At 35.8% G+C, this 12,680-nt stretch overlaps 2 protein-coding genes across 3 annotated transcripts; both read right to left on the bottom strand.

Moving 5' to 3' along the window:
- Positions 1-70: 70 nt before the first annotated feature.
- Positions 71-4,637, bottom strand: LOC108988702 (cycloartenol-C-24-methyltransferase-like). Its single transcript, XM_035685457.1, has 14 exons — positions 4,548-4,637; positions 4,252-4,340; positions 3,842-3,911; positions 3,036-3,109; positions 2,867-2,951; positions 2,725-2,780; positions 2,242-2,296; positions 1,957-2,004; positions 1,776-1,859; positions 1,520-1,636; positions 1,319-1,402; positions 1,109-1,234; positions 830-927; positions 71-444 (listed from the first exon to the last, which is right to left on the bottom strand). Exons 2-14 carry the CDS (start codon positions 4,332-4,334, stop codon positions 381-383), a joined length of 1,044 nt encoding a protein of 347 aa, XP_035541350.1. The 5' UTR covers positions 4,335-4,340; positions 4,548-4,637; the 3' UTR covers positions 71-380.
- Positions 4,638-6,438: 1,801 nt separating this feature from the next.
- Positions 6,439-12,680, bottom strand: LOC109019397 (cycloartenol-C-24-methyltransferase). 2 transcript variants are annotated; one of them, XM_019001679.2, is made up of 14 exons: positions 12,516-12,654; positions 12,249-12,350; positions 10,051-10,117; positions 9,535-9,608; positions 9,365-9,449; positions 9,225-9,280; positions 8,867-8,921; positions 8,436-8,483; positions 8,115-8,198; positions 7,843-7,959; positions 7,637-7,720; positions 7,424-7,549; positions 7,162-7,259; positions 6,439-6,783 (listed from the first exon to the last, which is right to left on the bottom strand). In XM_019001679.2, the coding sequence occupies exons 2-14, from the start codon at positions 12,329-12,331 to the stop codon at positions 6,720-6,722; spliced, it is 1,041 nt and encodes a 346-aa protein (XP_018857224.2). In that variant the 5' UTR covers positions 12,332-12,350; positions 12,516-12,654; the 3' UTR covers positions 6,439-6,719. The 2 variants fall into 2 exon arrangements, with proteins under 2 accessions (XP_018857224.2, XP_035541349.1); XM_035685456.1 differs by lacking the exon at positions 7,424-7,549 and having other exon boundaries at positions 12,516-12,680.

Genomic DNA, 12,680 nt, shown 5'->3' with positions numbered 1-12,680 from the left:
TCTCCTTGGTACCTATAAAAAAGGATTCTCATGCAGATGCTAAGCAATATATACCATCAAAGCCACAGAGTGCAGGTGATGATATACAGGCATTTAGTAGCGAAGAAGAAAAATGAATAACAAACAAACATAAGCACAAATCCCTACCTTTTGTCCCAGTAGAGCCAAAGGTTACAGTTCAAGCAAAAGTCTTAAATAGCGTACAAATGAAACCTTAGGAAACTGAAAAGACACGATACAGCTTCCAACTTGCAAGTCAGAACTCAACAGATTCACAGACCACAAAATAGTCAACCAGAATGATCGAAAACCAGTGTTAACATACGGTTGAGATTCTATGACATTGGTGGTATGAGGTTAACTAGCTTGACACTGCCACATTACTGATTGTCTGAATGCGGCTTCCGGACCAAGAAGAAATACATTGGCGTGAAAATCCCTTTCCTGAAAGACATGTGACTAGTTAATGGGTATATTTACTTAGCTACTGATAAATGAAAGCTTCGATTCCATACTATAAGAAGAATTTCAAAGGCTCTCTTTTCTTTTTTCTTGCTTCTTCCCACCTATCATTACAAGCTCAGCTCTGATTTAAGACTAATGACAAAGTTTAAAGTCACCCACTTCACCAATTAGACCCCTTGCATTATACTACATACTCCCCTGTTCTAATACTAAAAAGAGAAAGGTACATTATTTCAGGTTTCACGCTCATATATGACATAGAACTACTGAGTTTATGTTGCCCAGAAACGTTAGTTCAAAGATTTTACATATTTTATTCTCATATGAGCTTGAAGAGAAAAAGCACAACAGCGGGAATACTCACTTTCCACCTTCAACTAGCCCATCTGCAGCCCGCTCTAGCAATTTTTGAACACGCCCACTTCCCTTTGGGGCAAGTCCCATAAATTCCAGGCACTTGACCTGCATAAATGAAGAAGTGATCAGCTCTAATCAACTGCCTTTTCAGAGTTGAACAAATGAAAATTCTTGGAAACCTCAAAGCGTGAAAAATCGTTCCACCCAAAATCATGGTTTTTCCCAACTGACTTGAAGAAGGGGGAGCATACAATGCTAAGGTAACATTTGAATGAAACAATCTTACCATGTTTCCTGTAAAGAAACGCCCAATTGCAGTTGTATGGAAACTACTCAGTGAGAAGTGACTTTTATCCAAAGGCAAGTACCAGGGGACAGGTGAGTCCACGGCAATGTTTTTCTCCCACATGACCTTAGTTCAGAATAAATAAAGAAGTTGTCACTTGTGCAGCTCATAAAAATATATTCAGAAAAATGACCAATAACTGGCAGTCACCTCAAAACCAGCTTGTTTCAAAGCCTCAATGACTTCTCCTGTGGACCTGATGTCAGAGAGCCCATCACCGATCTGGATTTCTTCCTGTCATTGAAATTTTGTTACATTAGCACAATGTAAGAGTCATGGTAAAACTTCAAACCCCCCAGCCCCCAACAGAAAAACACAAACAGCAAGTTTTCATGCTAAAGCCTTTCTCACCTTTACTTTTTTATGCTCTCTGTTATTGGGATCGAAAACATCAGTCATGCACCACTCATACGCGGCAAAACACTGGCCAGGCTCTAGTACTCTGTAAATTTCTTTGTAGCACCCATGCTGCAAAGATCATAAACAATGGTTAAAATAATAGGAACCGAAGAGAGAAGGAGAAAGAGAGTATAAAAAGATAATAAGAAGTGGAAGTTGATGTGCCAAGCTAGCCAAGGTTATAATTGTTAGAATTACGGATACATACTGCATCCGGTGCATGGCAAGTCGCTTCAATTGCATATACTGCATCAAAAGTATTGTCAGGGAACGGCATTTTCATGAAGTCAGCCTGCATCATCAAGAGAATAAAAAATAGAATGGCAAGAGCATTCAAACGTAAAAGAGTTCACAATTTTATCATGAAATTGGTCTGCAATATAGCCAACCTTCACAAAGTTACAGGTTTTGTCCACTCCAGCAATGCAGTTTAGTTCCTGTGGAGCAAAAGAAGGTTGAAAGAGTCATCGCTATATTGAGATTTTAGCCTTCAGTGGTTATAAATCCAAAGCTAACTTCAAAAAATCTTTATAAGCTCGATATGACTTCAGCATTGTCTTAATGGCAAAGAACCACTTCAAAATAAAACATATTCTAGTAATTTGCCAAATACTAGGGAGACAAAGATTAAAAAAAAATAAAACCACTTCTCTGAGTGAGAGATCAGAATGTACCATTCCCCTTGCTATCTGATATTCATTGTTGTTCAATCCCGTAACTGATGCTGAACTGTGACAACCACAATCACAATCACAAACATAACTTGTGAGCACTTCCTTGAGAGAAACTTCAATAGATATAGAAACTTCAAAACCTTCTAAATTAAGCTTAAAAACCAGCACAAGCAGTAAAAAACAAAGCAAAATCTGATGTCAGTACAAGAGTCTCAGTCGCAGTGCTTCTTCAGAGGTTTGAACTGACCATTTATTAAAGGAATGTAAATCACAATCCTAACAACTAATTAAGATTATCATTCGGTTACAAACCCTACTGATGTGAATGTACCTAGAATATAAATGAAAATACAAGCAAGTTGAAAACATGACTTTCATGACAATTTGTTTAATCGATGATAGAAACCAAAATGAGAGATTGTGGATGGGGGGAGAAGAGGTTTTGGGGGGAAGAGCTTAAATGCCAAAAAAATTGTCATTCACCTGAATCTAGAAATTTCTCTTAGTGGTCCACCAATTCCACATCCTACGTCCAACACCTATTATGTCAATCAGAAAATGTCACAAATTAAATTATAAATAACTAAATTTCCAGCTTCCAAATTCTCCAACTGAAGAAACAAACCTTCTGTCCAGGCTTCAGGCCTAGTTGTAAAGCAAGGAAGTGCTCGTATCGCTTCATGCTCTCTCGAAGAGACTCCCCTTTCCATCTTTAAGAACAAAAGTGTGCACATTGTAGATTTAAAGAAGAAACATTGGCTAAAAAGAATATCGTGCATTGCCAGAAAGGCTACCTGTGTGCAAAATGGAAAGATTCCCCCCAGCCAAATTCATAAAAGCCGGTAGCAAGATCATAGTAAATATTTGCCTGAAATCCATGCGAGACTGTTTAATTTCTTCTTCAGTATAAAGTTTGTAAAAAGAACTGATAGTCGTTGGCAAGTAATAGCCCATGCCAGACTAATCGAATTTTGGTCCAGAGCCACGAACCTACCTTTTAGAGATATTTACGTGATTGCAGACATTTTTGGAACACCAATGTATGATGGGGTAAGAAACAAATTGAAAGCTAAGAAGAGATAATTCTTAGAATTCCCCAAGCAGTCAGGTGATGTATTTGGCTTCCATGTAGAAAATCAAGATCAAAAGATGATTCATGATATATATATACAAAAAATCTACCCAACCTCCTAACACTCCACACTCCACATTATTTTTAATTTTTATTATTTTTTTTCTTTTATTAAATATTTATTATATGAATAATGAATAAAAATTTTGAAATAATTTAAAAAGAATAAACTCAAAAAAAATTTTAAAAAAATTTAAAAAAGTATGGAGTGTGGAGTGTGGTGGAGGTTGTGTAGCAATGCTCATATATATATAAAATAAAAAATAAAACCGACTTTACAATATGCAAAAGATCACCTCATAAACAAATCCAACTTAAAGTATGACCTACAAACATTACACAAAACAGATATTATAGAACAATTCCAGTGTCGACACAGCTTACATGACTATGGCGTTCTATGCTTCTAATTGGTAGTTAACAACTTGTACTTACTACGACGATGGTTAAACAGAGAACAGCTCTCACCATGTTAGTGCATTCAGCTTTTCTCTCTTCCTCTTCACCTCCTCCATAATAGTCATGATACTTCTCGTACCTGAATCATCAAACCCAAGCTTTTACCACAAAACCAATGTATGCTAACAAAAACTCGAGAACAGAATTAAAAGTCATGACCAAAGGACCTTTCTAAGAAATACTTCTACATAGCATAATAATATTTTTTTAGAGCAGTAGAAAGATATATAGATTCATTATTATATATTTAACGTTGTTCGAAAAGTTTACATAAAAGATTATAAATTTATTATTCTTCGTTACACGACGTGACACATTTTAAATCACTTCATAAATTGTCTATTTATTTATATAAAAATATTAGAGAAATTCACAATATTTCTTCACAATTATACATATAGAGCGAGGTGGAACCATACTCTTCTACAGCATAGAGGACTGCGTTCTTCTCGATGCTTCCGCCGACACGCGACGCCAGACCCAGTGCCCCTGCCTTCGACATTTCTCTCTGTATTGCAAAATTTAAAAAAAGGAAAAAAAAAAAAAGCATTAAAAACAAGAACACAACCACAAAAAGCATTCATTAGAATCAGAATCATTGATCGTGAATTAGTCTGATTTCTTGCAACAAAAGAAAAGAAAGCACGCAGTGTACTGAAAACGTTTATAGAAAACATGAGTCGGAGAGAGTATTACAAGAGTGATCGAGCATTACATGGAAAGGAGGAGAAGAGGCTTTTGGCAAGAGAGAACAGAACACAAATGAGATAATTCGGTTTCGTTGAATAAAAAGATTTAGAGAGAGAGAGAGGGGCGGGGGTTATCTTTGGGAGCATTGATAAGTACGTGAACGCACGATGCAGCAGGGTCACTTCTGACCATGATTATGAATAACCCCCATGCATGCATGCATAAATGCTGTCCTACCCTTTTTTGTGCTTCATTGGGTATTGTGCATTCCCTCTTTCAAGTTAAGATTATTCATTAATTGTTAGTAATTTTCTCTGGCTGTTGTAAGAGCTTCCGGTTTAAACTTGAGAAGCTCGTTCAACTGTAGAGCAACCAATCCATCGATCGACCTGGTCTTTTATGATCAAAATGGAGGCAAAGTCCCCTTGAAACTTGAACGTAATACAGTTTGTGGATGACAATTTTACCTTCCTTATTTTCATCCTTTTGCGAAGTTCAATGAAATCATTCAAGTCATGCAGTACCACTGTAAATGCTGCAGATGAACCAGCTCGAATTGGTTTAACTTTATATGGAATCGGAGAACCTTTTGCATGTGACATTAATTAGAATACTTCAAAAAAAAAAAAAAATCTCTTTTTACATGTACACTTGTGGCAATCGACATCCCATCAACAATCATTAAAAACTATCATAAATTCATGCAATATTTAAATACCATATTTAGGTATTGAATTCACGTGAAATGTCTCACTTATATGTTTAAGTTTGGCATTCGTTGTTTCGTTATTGGATAAATTAAAAATATGATTTGATTTGATTCGATCTTATATATATAATAACAAATGCTTGGCTTAGCAAAGTGACGATTAAGGAGGTCGGTGGCTTCAATGGCTGAAGAGAGAATCCACATCTGTCTTAAAAAGTTACAGTTACGGTGATGTACTGTCATAACAGGTAAGCCTGTAACAGATCATCAAAATCAAAACCAAAATTTGGCCAATAGTATTGCTCAACCGTTCTACCTGCTTGTATTCCAGGACGTTGCAAACTGCTAAGTAGTCATGGCTACGCCACAAATCTCGTGTCTCTCCCTGTTTTTTTCTTGGTGTTTCATCCCGTATGAATAAGAAATTGGCCCCTCCATAATGTACCAATTTTTCCGTGTTTTTTTAAGGTCGATGTCTGCAAATAATCATCCTATATATATATCACGTAAAAGTGGGATTTTCTGTTCTCGTCAAAAATAAATTAAGAATATTGAATAATTTCACTGCGTTATATATATGTTCATGACGGGGTTGCAAGTAAAAATCCAAAACAAGAAGATGAGAAAACATTTTATATTGATATTTGTGAAAGTGGATAGTCCAAGTCATGTGCGAGTTACTCTACTTATCTTGGTTGATACATCCTTTCCCATGTGGGAAAGATAAGGCTTTCTACTTGGGCCTCTATGTCTGGGAAATTTAAGTATGAGCATTTATTGAAGGAGGAAATTCCATCAGACAGAGGAGCACACTACACAATTTAATAAAAGCAATTCGCAAGAGGGGGGGGACTTTCTAAGTGGTGCTAAGATTACGTTCAATAGGATTAATTCAAACGGACATTTCCATTTGGAGTATTTCACAATTGTATAAATAGTAATGAAATCATTTCAGTAAAGATGTTTTATTGAGTTCTGGAAGATGAAAGAAATAAAATTGAATTAACAATATTAAAAAATTGTTTAAATATTACTTTTATTTTAAAATTTAAAAAAGTTGTATTAATTTTTGTATTTGAATAATGATTATGTATGAAAAATATGAAAATTTGAAATTAAAAAAGTATTTTGTGTTTAAATGATGTTTGGAAATAAAATTATAAAAAAAAAATTAAAAATTTCATATCATCTATGTCCAAACATCCCGTAGTGTGAAGGACAGATTCAGTATAAGCTGGTCGAAATAGACCGGGAAGACCAAGTAACAAGCAATGAACTTGAGATTGTAGACTATAAGATTACAACGTCCCTCAATCAAACGGAAAAGCACGAACGAAACTAAACACAACCAAAACAACTTCTCAATTCACAGGACAAAAAAAAAAAAAGTAAACTAGCATGATCAAAACCCAATTCTAACGTACTCATGAAACAGTCAGAATCCCTGGGGACGATTCCATGCCAGGTTAATTAGTTTAGGCCGCAACATTACTGACTGCCTGAAAGCGGCTTCCGGGCCAAAAAGAAATACATTGGCGTGAAAATCTCTTTCCTGAAAGAGACAGTAACACAATTACGTTAGCAGGAACACCCAGTCCAAGATAGGAAAAAAAAAAAACTGTGATTCTATTCTAGCTCTTATAAAAAGAAATTCAAACACTCTCTTTTTGATGTACTCATTTCTTTTCAATTATCAGTACATGCTGGATTGTTTTGACTTGAATTAATTAAAGGGATCCATGTAATGCTGAATTTGCAGCCTATGCCTGAGGCTACAAAGTTCCCTATTACAACACTAAAAAGTTCTTTGTTTCAAGTTTGAGGCTCATATATGACATAGGATCATTGACTATGATAAGAAAAAAAAAATTAGCATATTTAATTCTCATATGAGCTCAAGGAGGATAAGTACGATAGGAGGAACACTCACTTTCCACCTTCTACAAGCCCTTCTGCAGCCTGTGCCAGAAAGTTTTGAACACGTTGACTTCCTCTTGGGGCAAGTCCCACAAATTCCAGGGCCATAACCTGCAAAAAATGAAAAAGTCAGCTCTAATCAACTGCTGTTTCCAAATTGAACAAGTATGAACTCCTGAAAATCTCATAGCCGCAAAACCATGGCTTTTTCGAAAAGAGCTGGAGAAAAGGGAATCAACAATGGTAATAAAATATTTGAAAGAAACAAATATTACCATATTTTTCGTAATGAAACGCCCAACAGCAGTTAGACGGAAAGTACTTAGAGAGAAGTGACTTTTATCCAAAGGCAAGTACCAAGGGAGAGGTGAGCTTACGGCGAGATCTTTCTCCCATACAACCTTTGTGCAGAACAAATAAATAAGCCCTCATTTTTGCCAATCATAAAAATAAAATTATGAAAAAAAAAAACGACAGCTCGCAGTCACCTCAAAACCTGCTTGTTTCAGAGCTTCAAGGCATTGTCCCGTCGACCTGATATCAGGAAGACCATCGCCAATCTCAATTTCTGCCTGAGACATAAAGTTTTGTTATATTGGCACAATGTAAAAGTCATCGTAAACTTCAAATCACCCCCTCCCCAACAATCATAAGGATATGAGAGCAAATTTATCATGCTTCAAGCTTATTTTACCTTTATTTTTTTATGTTCACTGTTATTGGGATCAAAAGAATCAGTCATGCACCATTCATATGCAGCAAAATATTGGCCCGGCTTCAGTACTCTGTATATTTCTTTGTAGCATCCATACTATATCCAGATCAGAAAAACAGGTTCAATCAATATGAACCAAAGAGAAAAGAACCAATATGAACTAAAGAGAGAAGAAAATATTAGAAGATAGAAAGTGGAAATTGGAAGCTGATGCAATACGAGCCAAGCTTATTAGAATTTGGAATGCATACAGCATCTGGTGCATGGCAAGTGGCTTCAATTGCATATACTGCATCAAAAGTATTGTCAGGAAATGGCATTTTCATGAAGTCGGCCTGCATCATCAAGAATCAATTACAGTCATGGATCTACCACCATAAACCTTTTTTATAATGTGGAAACTCATCAAGGCAGGGCCTTCAGACCCACCACTAAGAAGTAAACCCAGGATACAGACCCCACCCATATCAACATGAACACCTTTGTAATATCCTTTTTTCTGGTTAAGAAATATATTAATGAAGCAGAAAAATATACTGTACAGACCCCTTTGTAACATCATAGAAACCAACCTTCACAAATTCACAGGTTTTGTCAACTCCAGCAATGCGGTTGAGTTCCTGTGGAGCAACAGAATCTGTGTTATCGCTATTTTGAGATTTAGCACTTAGGCGGTAATAAGCAAAAAATCCTTACAATCTCCATGACTCCAGCATTGCCTTAAATGGCAAAATAATTACTTCAAGAAACCACCCAGTTCCACTAATACATAAAGTAAAACATATAGTACTACAGAGCTAAAGATAACTAAGAAGGAACCAAAGTCCAAAAGCTCAGAAATACAGCCAAGGTTTCCTAACAACTAAATCAAAACACTTTTTAAGAGTAGATTAGGACCATTTCTCGATTTGCAAGTCATTCTTGCAAATCAAAACATACAGGTGATAATAATTGTTCTAGATGCATTTGATCCTTATGTCCTTAGTGAGAGATTAGTATATACCTTTCCCCTCGTTATCTGATATTCATTGTTGTTCAACCCCGTAATTGATGTTGAGCTGCAACAAATTACCATTGTAAAAATAATTAGTCTTTCCTTCCTTAGGATGAAGAGTAAATATCTAGACTTCTAAAAGTTCTAAAATTATACTTACTACTGGCAAAAGTAATTAAAAATGATGAAAAAATATGATGTCAAACCAAAAGTTCATGTAGCAACGACTGATATACATAATGTAAAATTCAATCCTAGCAACTATTAAAACCTAAACACTGCTATTTTATCTTTCTAGAAACCAAAAGGAGAATAGGAGGGAGGGTGTCAAATAGATAAAATATTAAATGAATGAACTGCCATTCACCTGAATCTAGAAATTTCTCTCAGTGGTCCACCGATTCCGCATCCTACATCCAACACCTATTTTGTCAAACAAAAATGTCAAAATTTGAACAGTGAATCTCTATCTTGTCAGTTTTTCCATGTTCCACAGAGGGAACAAACCTTCTGGTCAGGCTTCAGGCCTAGCTGTAAAGCAAGAAAGTGCTCGTGTCTCTTGATGCTCTCTCGAAGAGACTCCCCTTTCCATCTTAAAGAACAAAAGTATCAAAAAGATCAGATTTAATTAGCAATGTAGGCCAAAAGAAATTATACCACATTGCTTGAAATGCTACCTGGGTGCAAAATGGAAAGACTGACCCCAACCAAACTCATAAAAGCTGGTAACGAGATCATAGTATTTATTAACCTGAAATCCACATAAGACAAGTTCTATTTTATTCTTCTGAGATGTGATAGAATTTGGCATCCAAATAGTGATCAACAGGTTATTCATCATTTCAACAAAAAAAGATCTCAACACATAAGATTGAAAAAAAATTCATGCTTAAATATCAGCATAAACTGGGCCAACCTTGAAAACATAAAGAAAACCTCATAGACAAGTCTAAGATTGCAATCACTCAAGGTTTTTGCTAGCTTGTACACTGGTCAATGTGTAGTTCAAGCCTTACTTATCATGCTGAGCTGAGTACCTTATAACACGATTTAGAAACCCAACACCAAAAATGCAATTACAGAAGACTTATAAATGCATTGAATAGAACATGCTGCTGGTGTGCAGTAATTCTTTACACAAGAAAATCTTAATTCTTGAATAAAAAGATTGTTTAAAAGATAACAGCTCTCACCATGTCAGTGTAGTTAGCTTTTCTCTCTTCTTCTTCACCACCATAATGGACATGATACTTCTCATACCTGAATCATCAAACCAAAACTTTTACCACAAACGCCAATATGCCGAACTCAGGGACAGAAAAGCCATGTCATTGTGCATGTCACGCCGGCGTGTCAAAGCAGATTTTCTTAAAAATAATAATTTTTTTTACGAGTGATCGATAATGTTATTCATAAAGGCAGTGAATAGCAATACAAGATCAATTTGACGTCAGATCTAATTCCATCACAGCTCGAAGTGAGTAGTTTCTTATGTTTTCTTAAGGGTACTTCTTCCCAAGAACAGTCTGGGTGTGCGACTCGTTACACTATTATGCGGATGCTTCAGTTGCAACTTGCAAAGGCTACTAACTTCGCAATCAATGCCATACACACTGATTCTAATATCTAACTTTGTGCCTGGGTGTGACATCTACCGATTTAAGATTATTGGTACACTTGGCGAACAAAATCATGTTATGTAAAACAATAGATCATGAAATTCGAGCTGTCTCAACAAGGGTAAAAAAGAAAATGAAAATTTATCAACTATTCAGATCAAAAGCGGCCGCGAAATTTTCAGTTTTTTATGTCGAGGATGTTTGATAAATGAAATGAGACGAGAATTTTGTGAATAGTAATAAGATAATTGGTAAATAGTAATAAGATAGTTTAAGTTATGTATTTATTGAGTTTTGAAAAATGAGAGGAAAAAAATTGAATAGAAAATACTATAAAATTAAAATATTATTTTTATTTTAAAAATTTGAATTATTTTTTATTTGAAAATTTAAAAAAATCCTAACGATTAATTTTAAAAAAATTATAATGATTGATTTAAAAATATTTATATTTTAATGATATTTAAAAAACAAATGAGATAAAGATAGAAAATTATTTCTAAACATCTCCTGATCACAAACGTTTTCCATACCTCAAATGAGTCAGATCCCAAAGGAAGTTCGCTTATGTTTGGATTCGAAGATGACTTGAGATGAGCTGATATGAGTTGAGATGGATTGTGAATAGTAATGAGATGAGTTGTGAATAGTAGTGAGATTTGTGAGTTAAAGTTACTGAATAGTAATGAATAGTAGTGAGATGAGTTGAGATGAGTTGAGATGAGCTGAGATGACTTGCGAATCCAAACAAGCCAGCTCTTTTTCACCAGCCAACAATTCCAGCTCTTTTTCTCAACTTTACCAGTACCCAAAAAAAAATTTAGGTCAATAAAAAACTAAAAAAAAAAAAAAAAAGCCTTTCCACCAGTAACCAATTCATGCAAAAGCAAATGTTTCGAGGAACACATCGAAAATGGATGTAATAAAATTTGCAGATCAGACATCTGAACATGTGGCATTCCAGTTAAAATAGTCGGGGACGAACCCTGAGTCTAAGAATTAATTCTTAGATGTTGTGCTCAGGCCTTGGTCCAATTCCATTTTTTTTATAGGAATGCCTAATTCAATTCCGTAGACTACTAACACGATGATATTTGAGATTAGGAGTCCTATCACAAGAAAAACCAAACATCTGCAATAAATGCAATGCAGGGGCTTGGGGTCCACTTCTGCACTTCATCAGCCTTTTTCAAACCAAACATCCACTTACAAAAGAATCTCTGAATCAGATCCACCACTACAGTGTGTCCAAGAAAAGTCTTAACTTTAATTTCACTGTAATTAGAACTTGGGCATCTAATAATCCCAATTAGCTAAAACTTAATCAACCTTAATCAACCTAAATCAATGCTAGCAGTAAATAACGTAGAGGGGAGACTAAAAAAAAATTATTGTCATCAATTACTATTCACCATCCCATATCTCACCATCCCACGTCCCAGAAAAATATTCCATATCCTATCAAAAATATACTCACATCCTATAAAAACAAAAGCTATAGAATTAAGGTATGTGATGTTAACAGTTGTTAATTTGTAGAAAGACTCCATTTAAGTGAAAGAAAGAATATCCGAGTCTCAATGTAGAGAGAGAAACGGTTAGGTTAACCGGCGTCACTTTGGGTTAAGATGATCAGGCAAAGGCTCGCTTGAATCAGGCTCTGGAGCAATAAATTTTTAGAGAGAGAAACAGAAATCAAAAGCGCCGTCACACACAAACGCAAAGAGAGAGGGAGAGAGGGAGAGAGAGAGCTGGTGGGGAGAAATACATACTTTTCAACGGCGGAGAGGACATCGTCCTTTTCGATCTTTCCACCGAGACCCGACGCGAGATCCAGTGCCCCTGGCTTCGACATTTCTCTTCGATTGCTAAATCTATACCAACAAAAAAAACAGAGAACACGAAAAGAAAAAGAGAACAAGAAAAGCAATTAGACGTACAATCAGAATCATTCCCGCAGCCAAAATAAGAAAACGGTATCATCGAAAGCGATTTTGGAAAACATGTTCTAGGCAAAATGTGGGTTGTTTGAGCATTACATTTAGAGGCGAAGGAGGTGGAGGGAGGATCTGAGTGCCCAAGAGAAAGGTGAGGAAGCTTTCTGGCGAGAGAGAAAGAGAGAGAGAGAGCAGAAGAAGTGAGTTACATAGAGACACGGAGAAAAGCTCGATTGGGCGATACGCTGTCACGCCACATGGGGACAA

Source organism: Juglans regia, chromosome 14 (assembly GCF_001411555.2).
Source record: "Juglans regia cultivar Chandler chromosome 14, Walnut 2.0, whole genome shotgun sequence".
In the NCBI taxonomy this organism is placed as follows: Eukaryota; Viridiplantae; Streptophyta; class Magnoliopsida; order Fagales; family Juglandaceae; genus Juglans; species Juglans regia.
Note: the sequence above shows the minus strand (reverse complement) of the source record. Positions and strands in the feature narration are given on the sequence as shown.

What these genes read in the sequence shown, in the direction of transcription:
- LOC108988702 (XM_035685457.1), bottom strand. Translation starts at nt 4,334, where the DNA reads ATGTCGAAGGCAGGGGCACTGGGTCTGGCGTCGCGTGTCGGCGGAAGC. An exon ending in GTCCTCTATGCTGTAGAAGA is followed by an intron (nt 3,912 to 4,251) that starts GTATGGTTCCAC and finishes TTGATGATTCAG; the next exon opens with GTACGAGAAGTATCATGACT. An exon ending in AAGCTGAATGCACTAACATG is followed by an intron (nt 3,110 to 3,841) that starts GTGAGAGCTGTT and finishes CATGGATTTCAG; the next exon opens with GCAAATATTTACTATGATCT.
- LOC109019397 (XM_019001679.2), bottom strand. Translation starts at nt 12,331, where the DNA reads ATGTCGAAGCCAGGGGCACTGGATCTCGCGTCGGGTCTCGGTGGAAAG. An exon ending in GTCCTCTCCGCCGTTGAAAA is followed by an intron (nt 10,118 to 12,248) that starts GTATGTATTTCT and finishes TTGATGATTCAG; the next exon opens with GTATGAGAAGTATCATGTCC. An exon ending in TCTTTCCATTTTGCACCCAG is followed by an intron (nt 9,450 to 9,534) that starts GTAGCATTTCAA and finishes TTGTTCTTTAAG; the next exon opens with ATGGAAAGGGGAGTCTCTTC.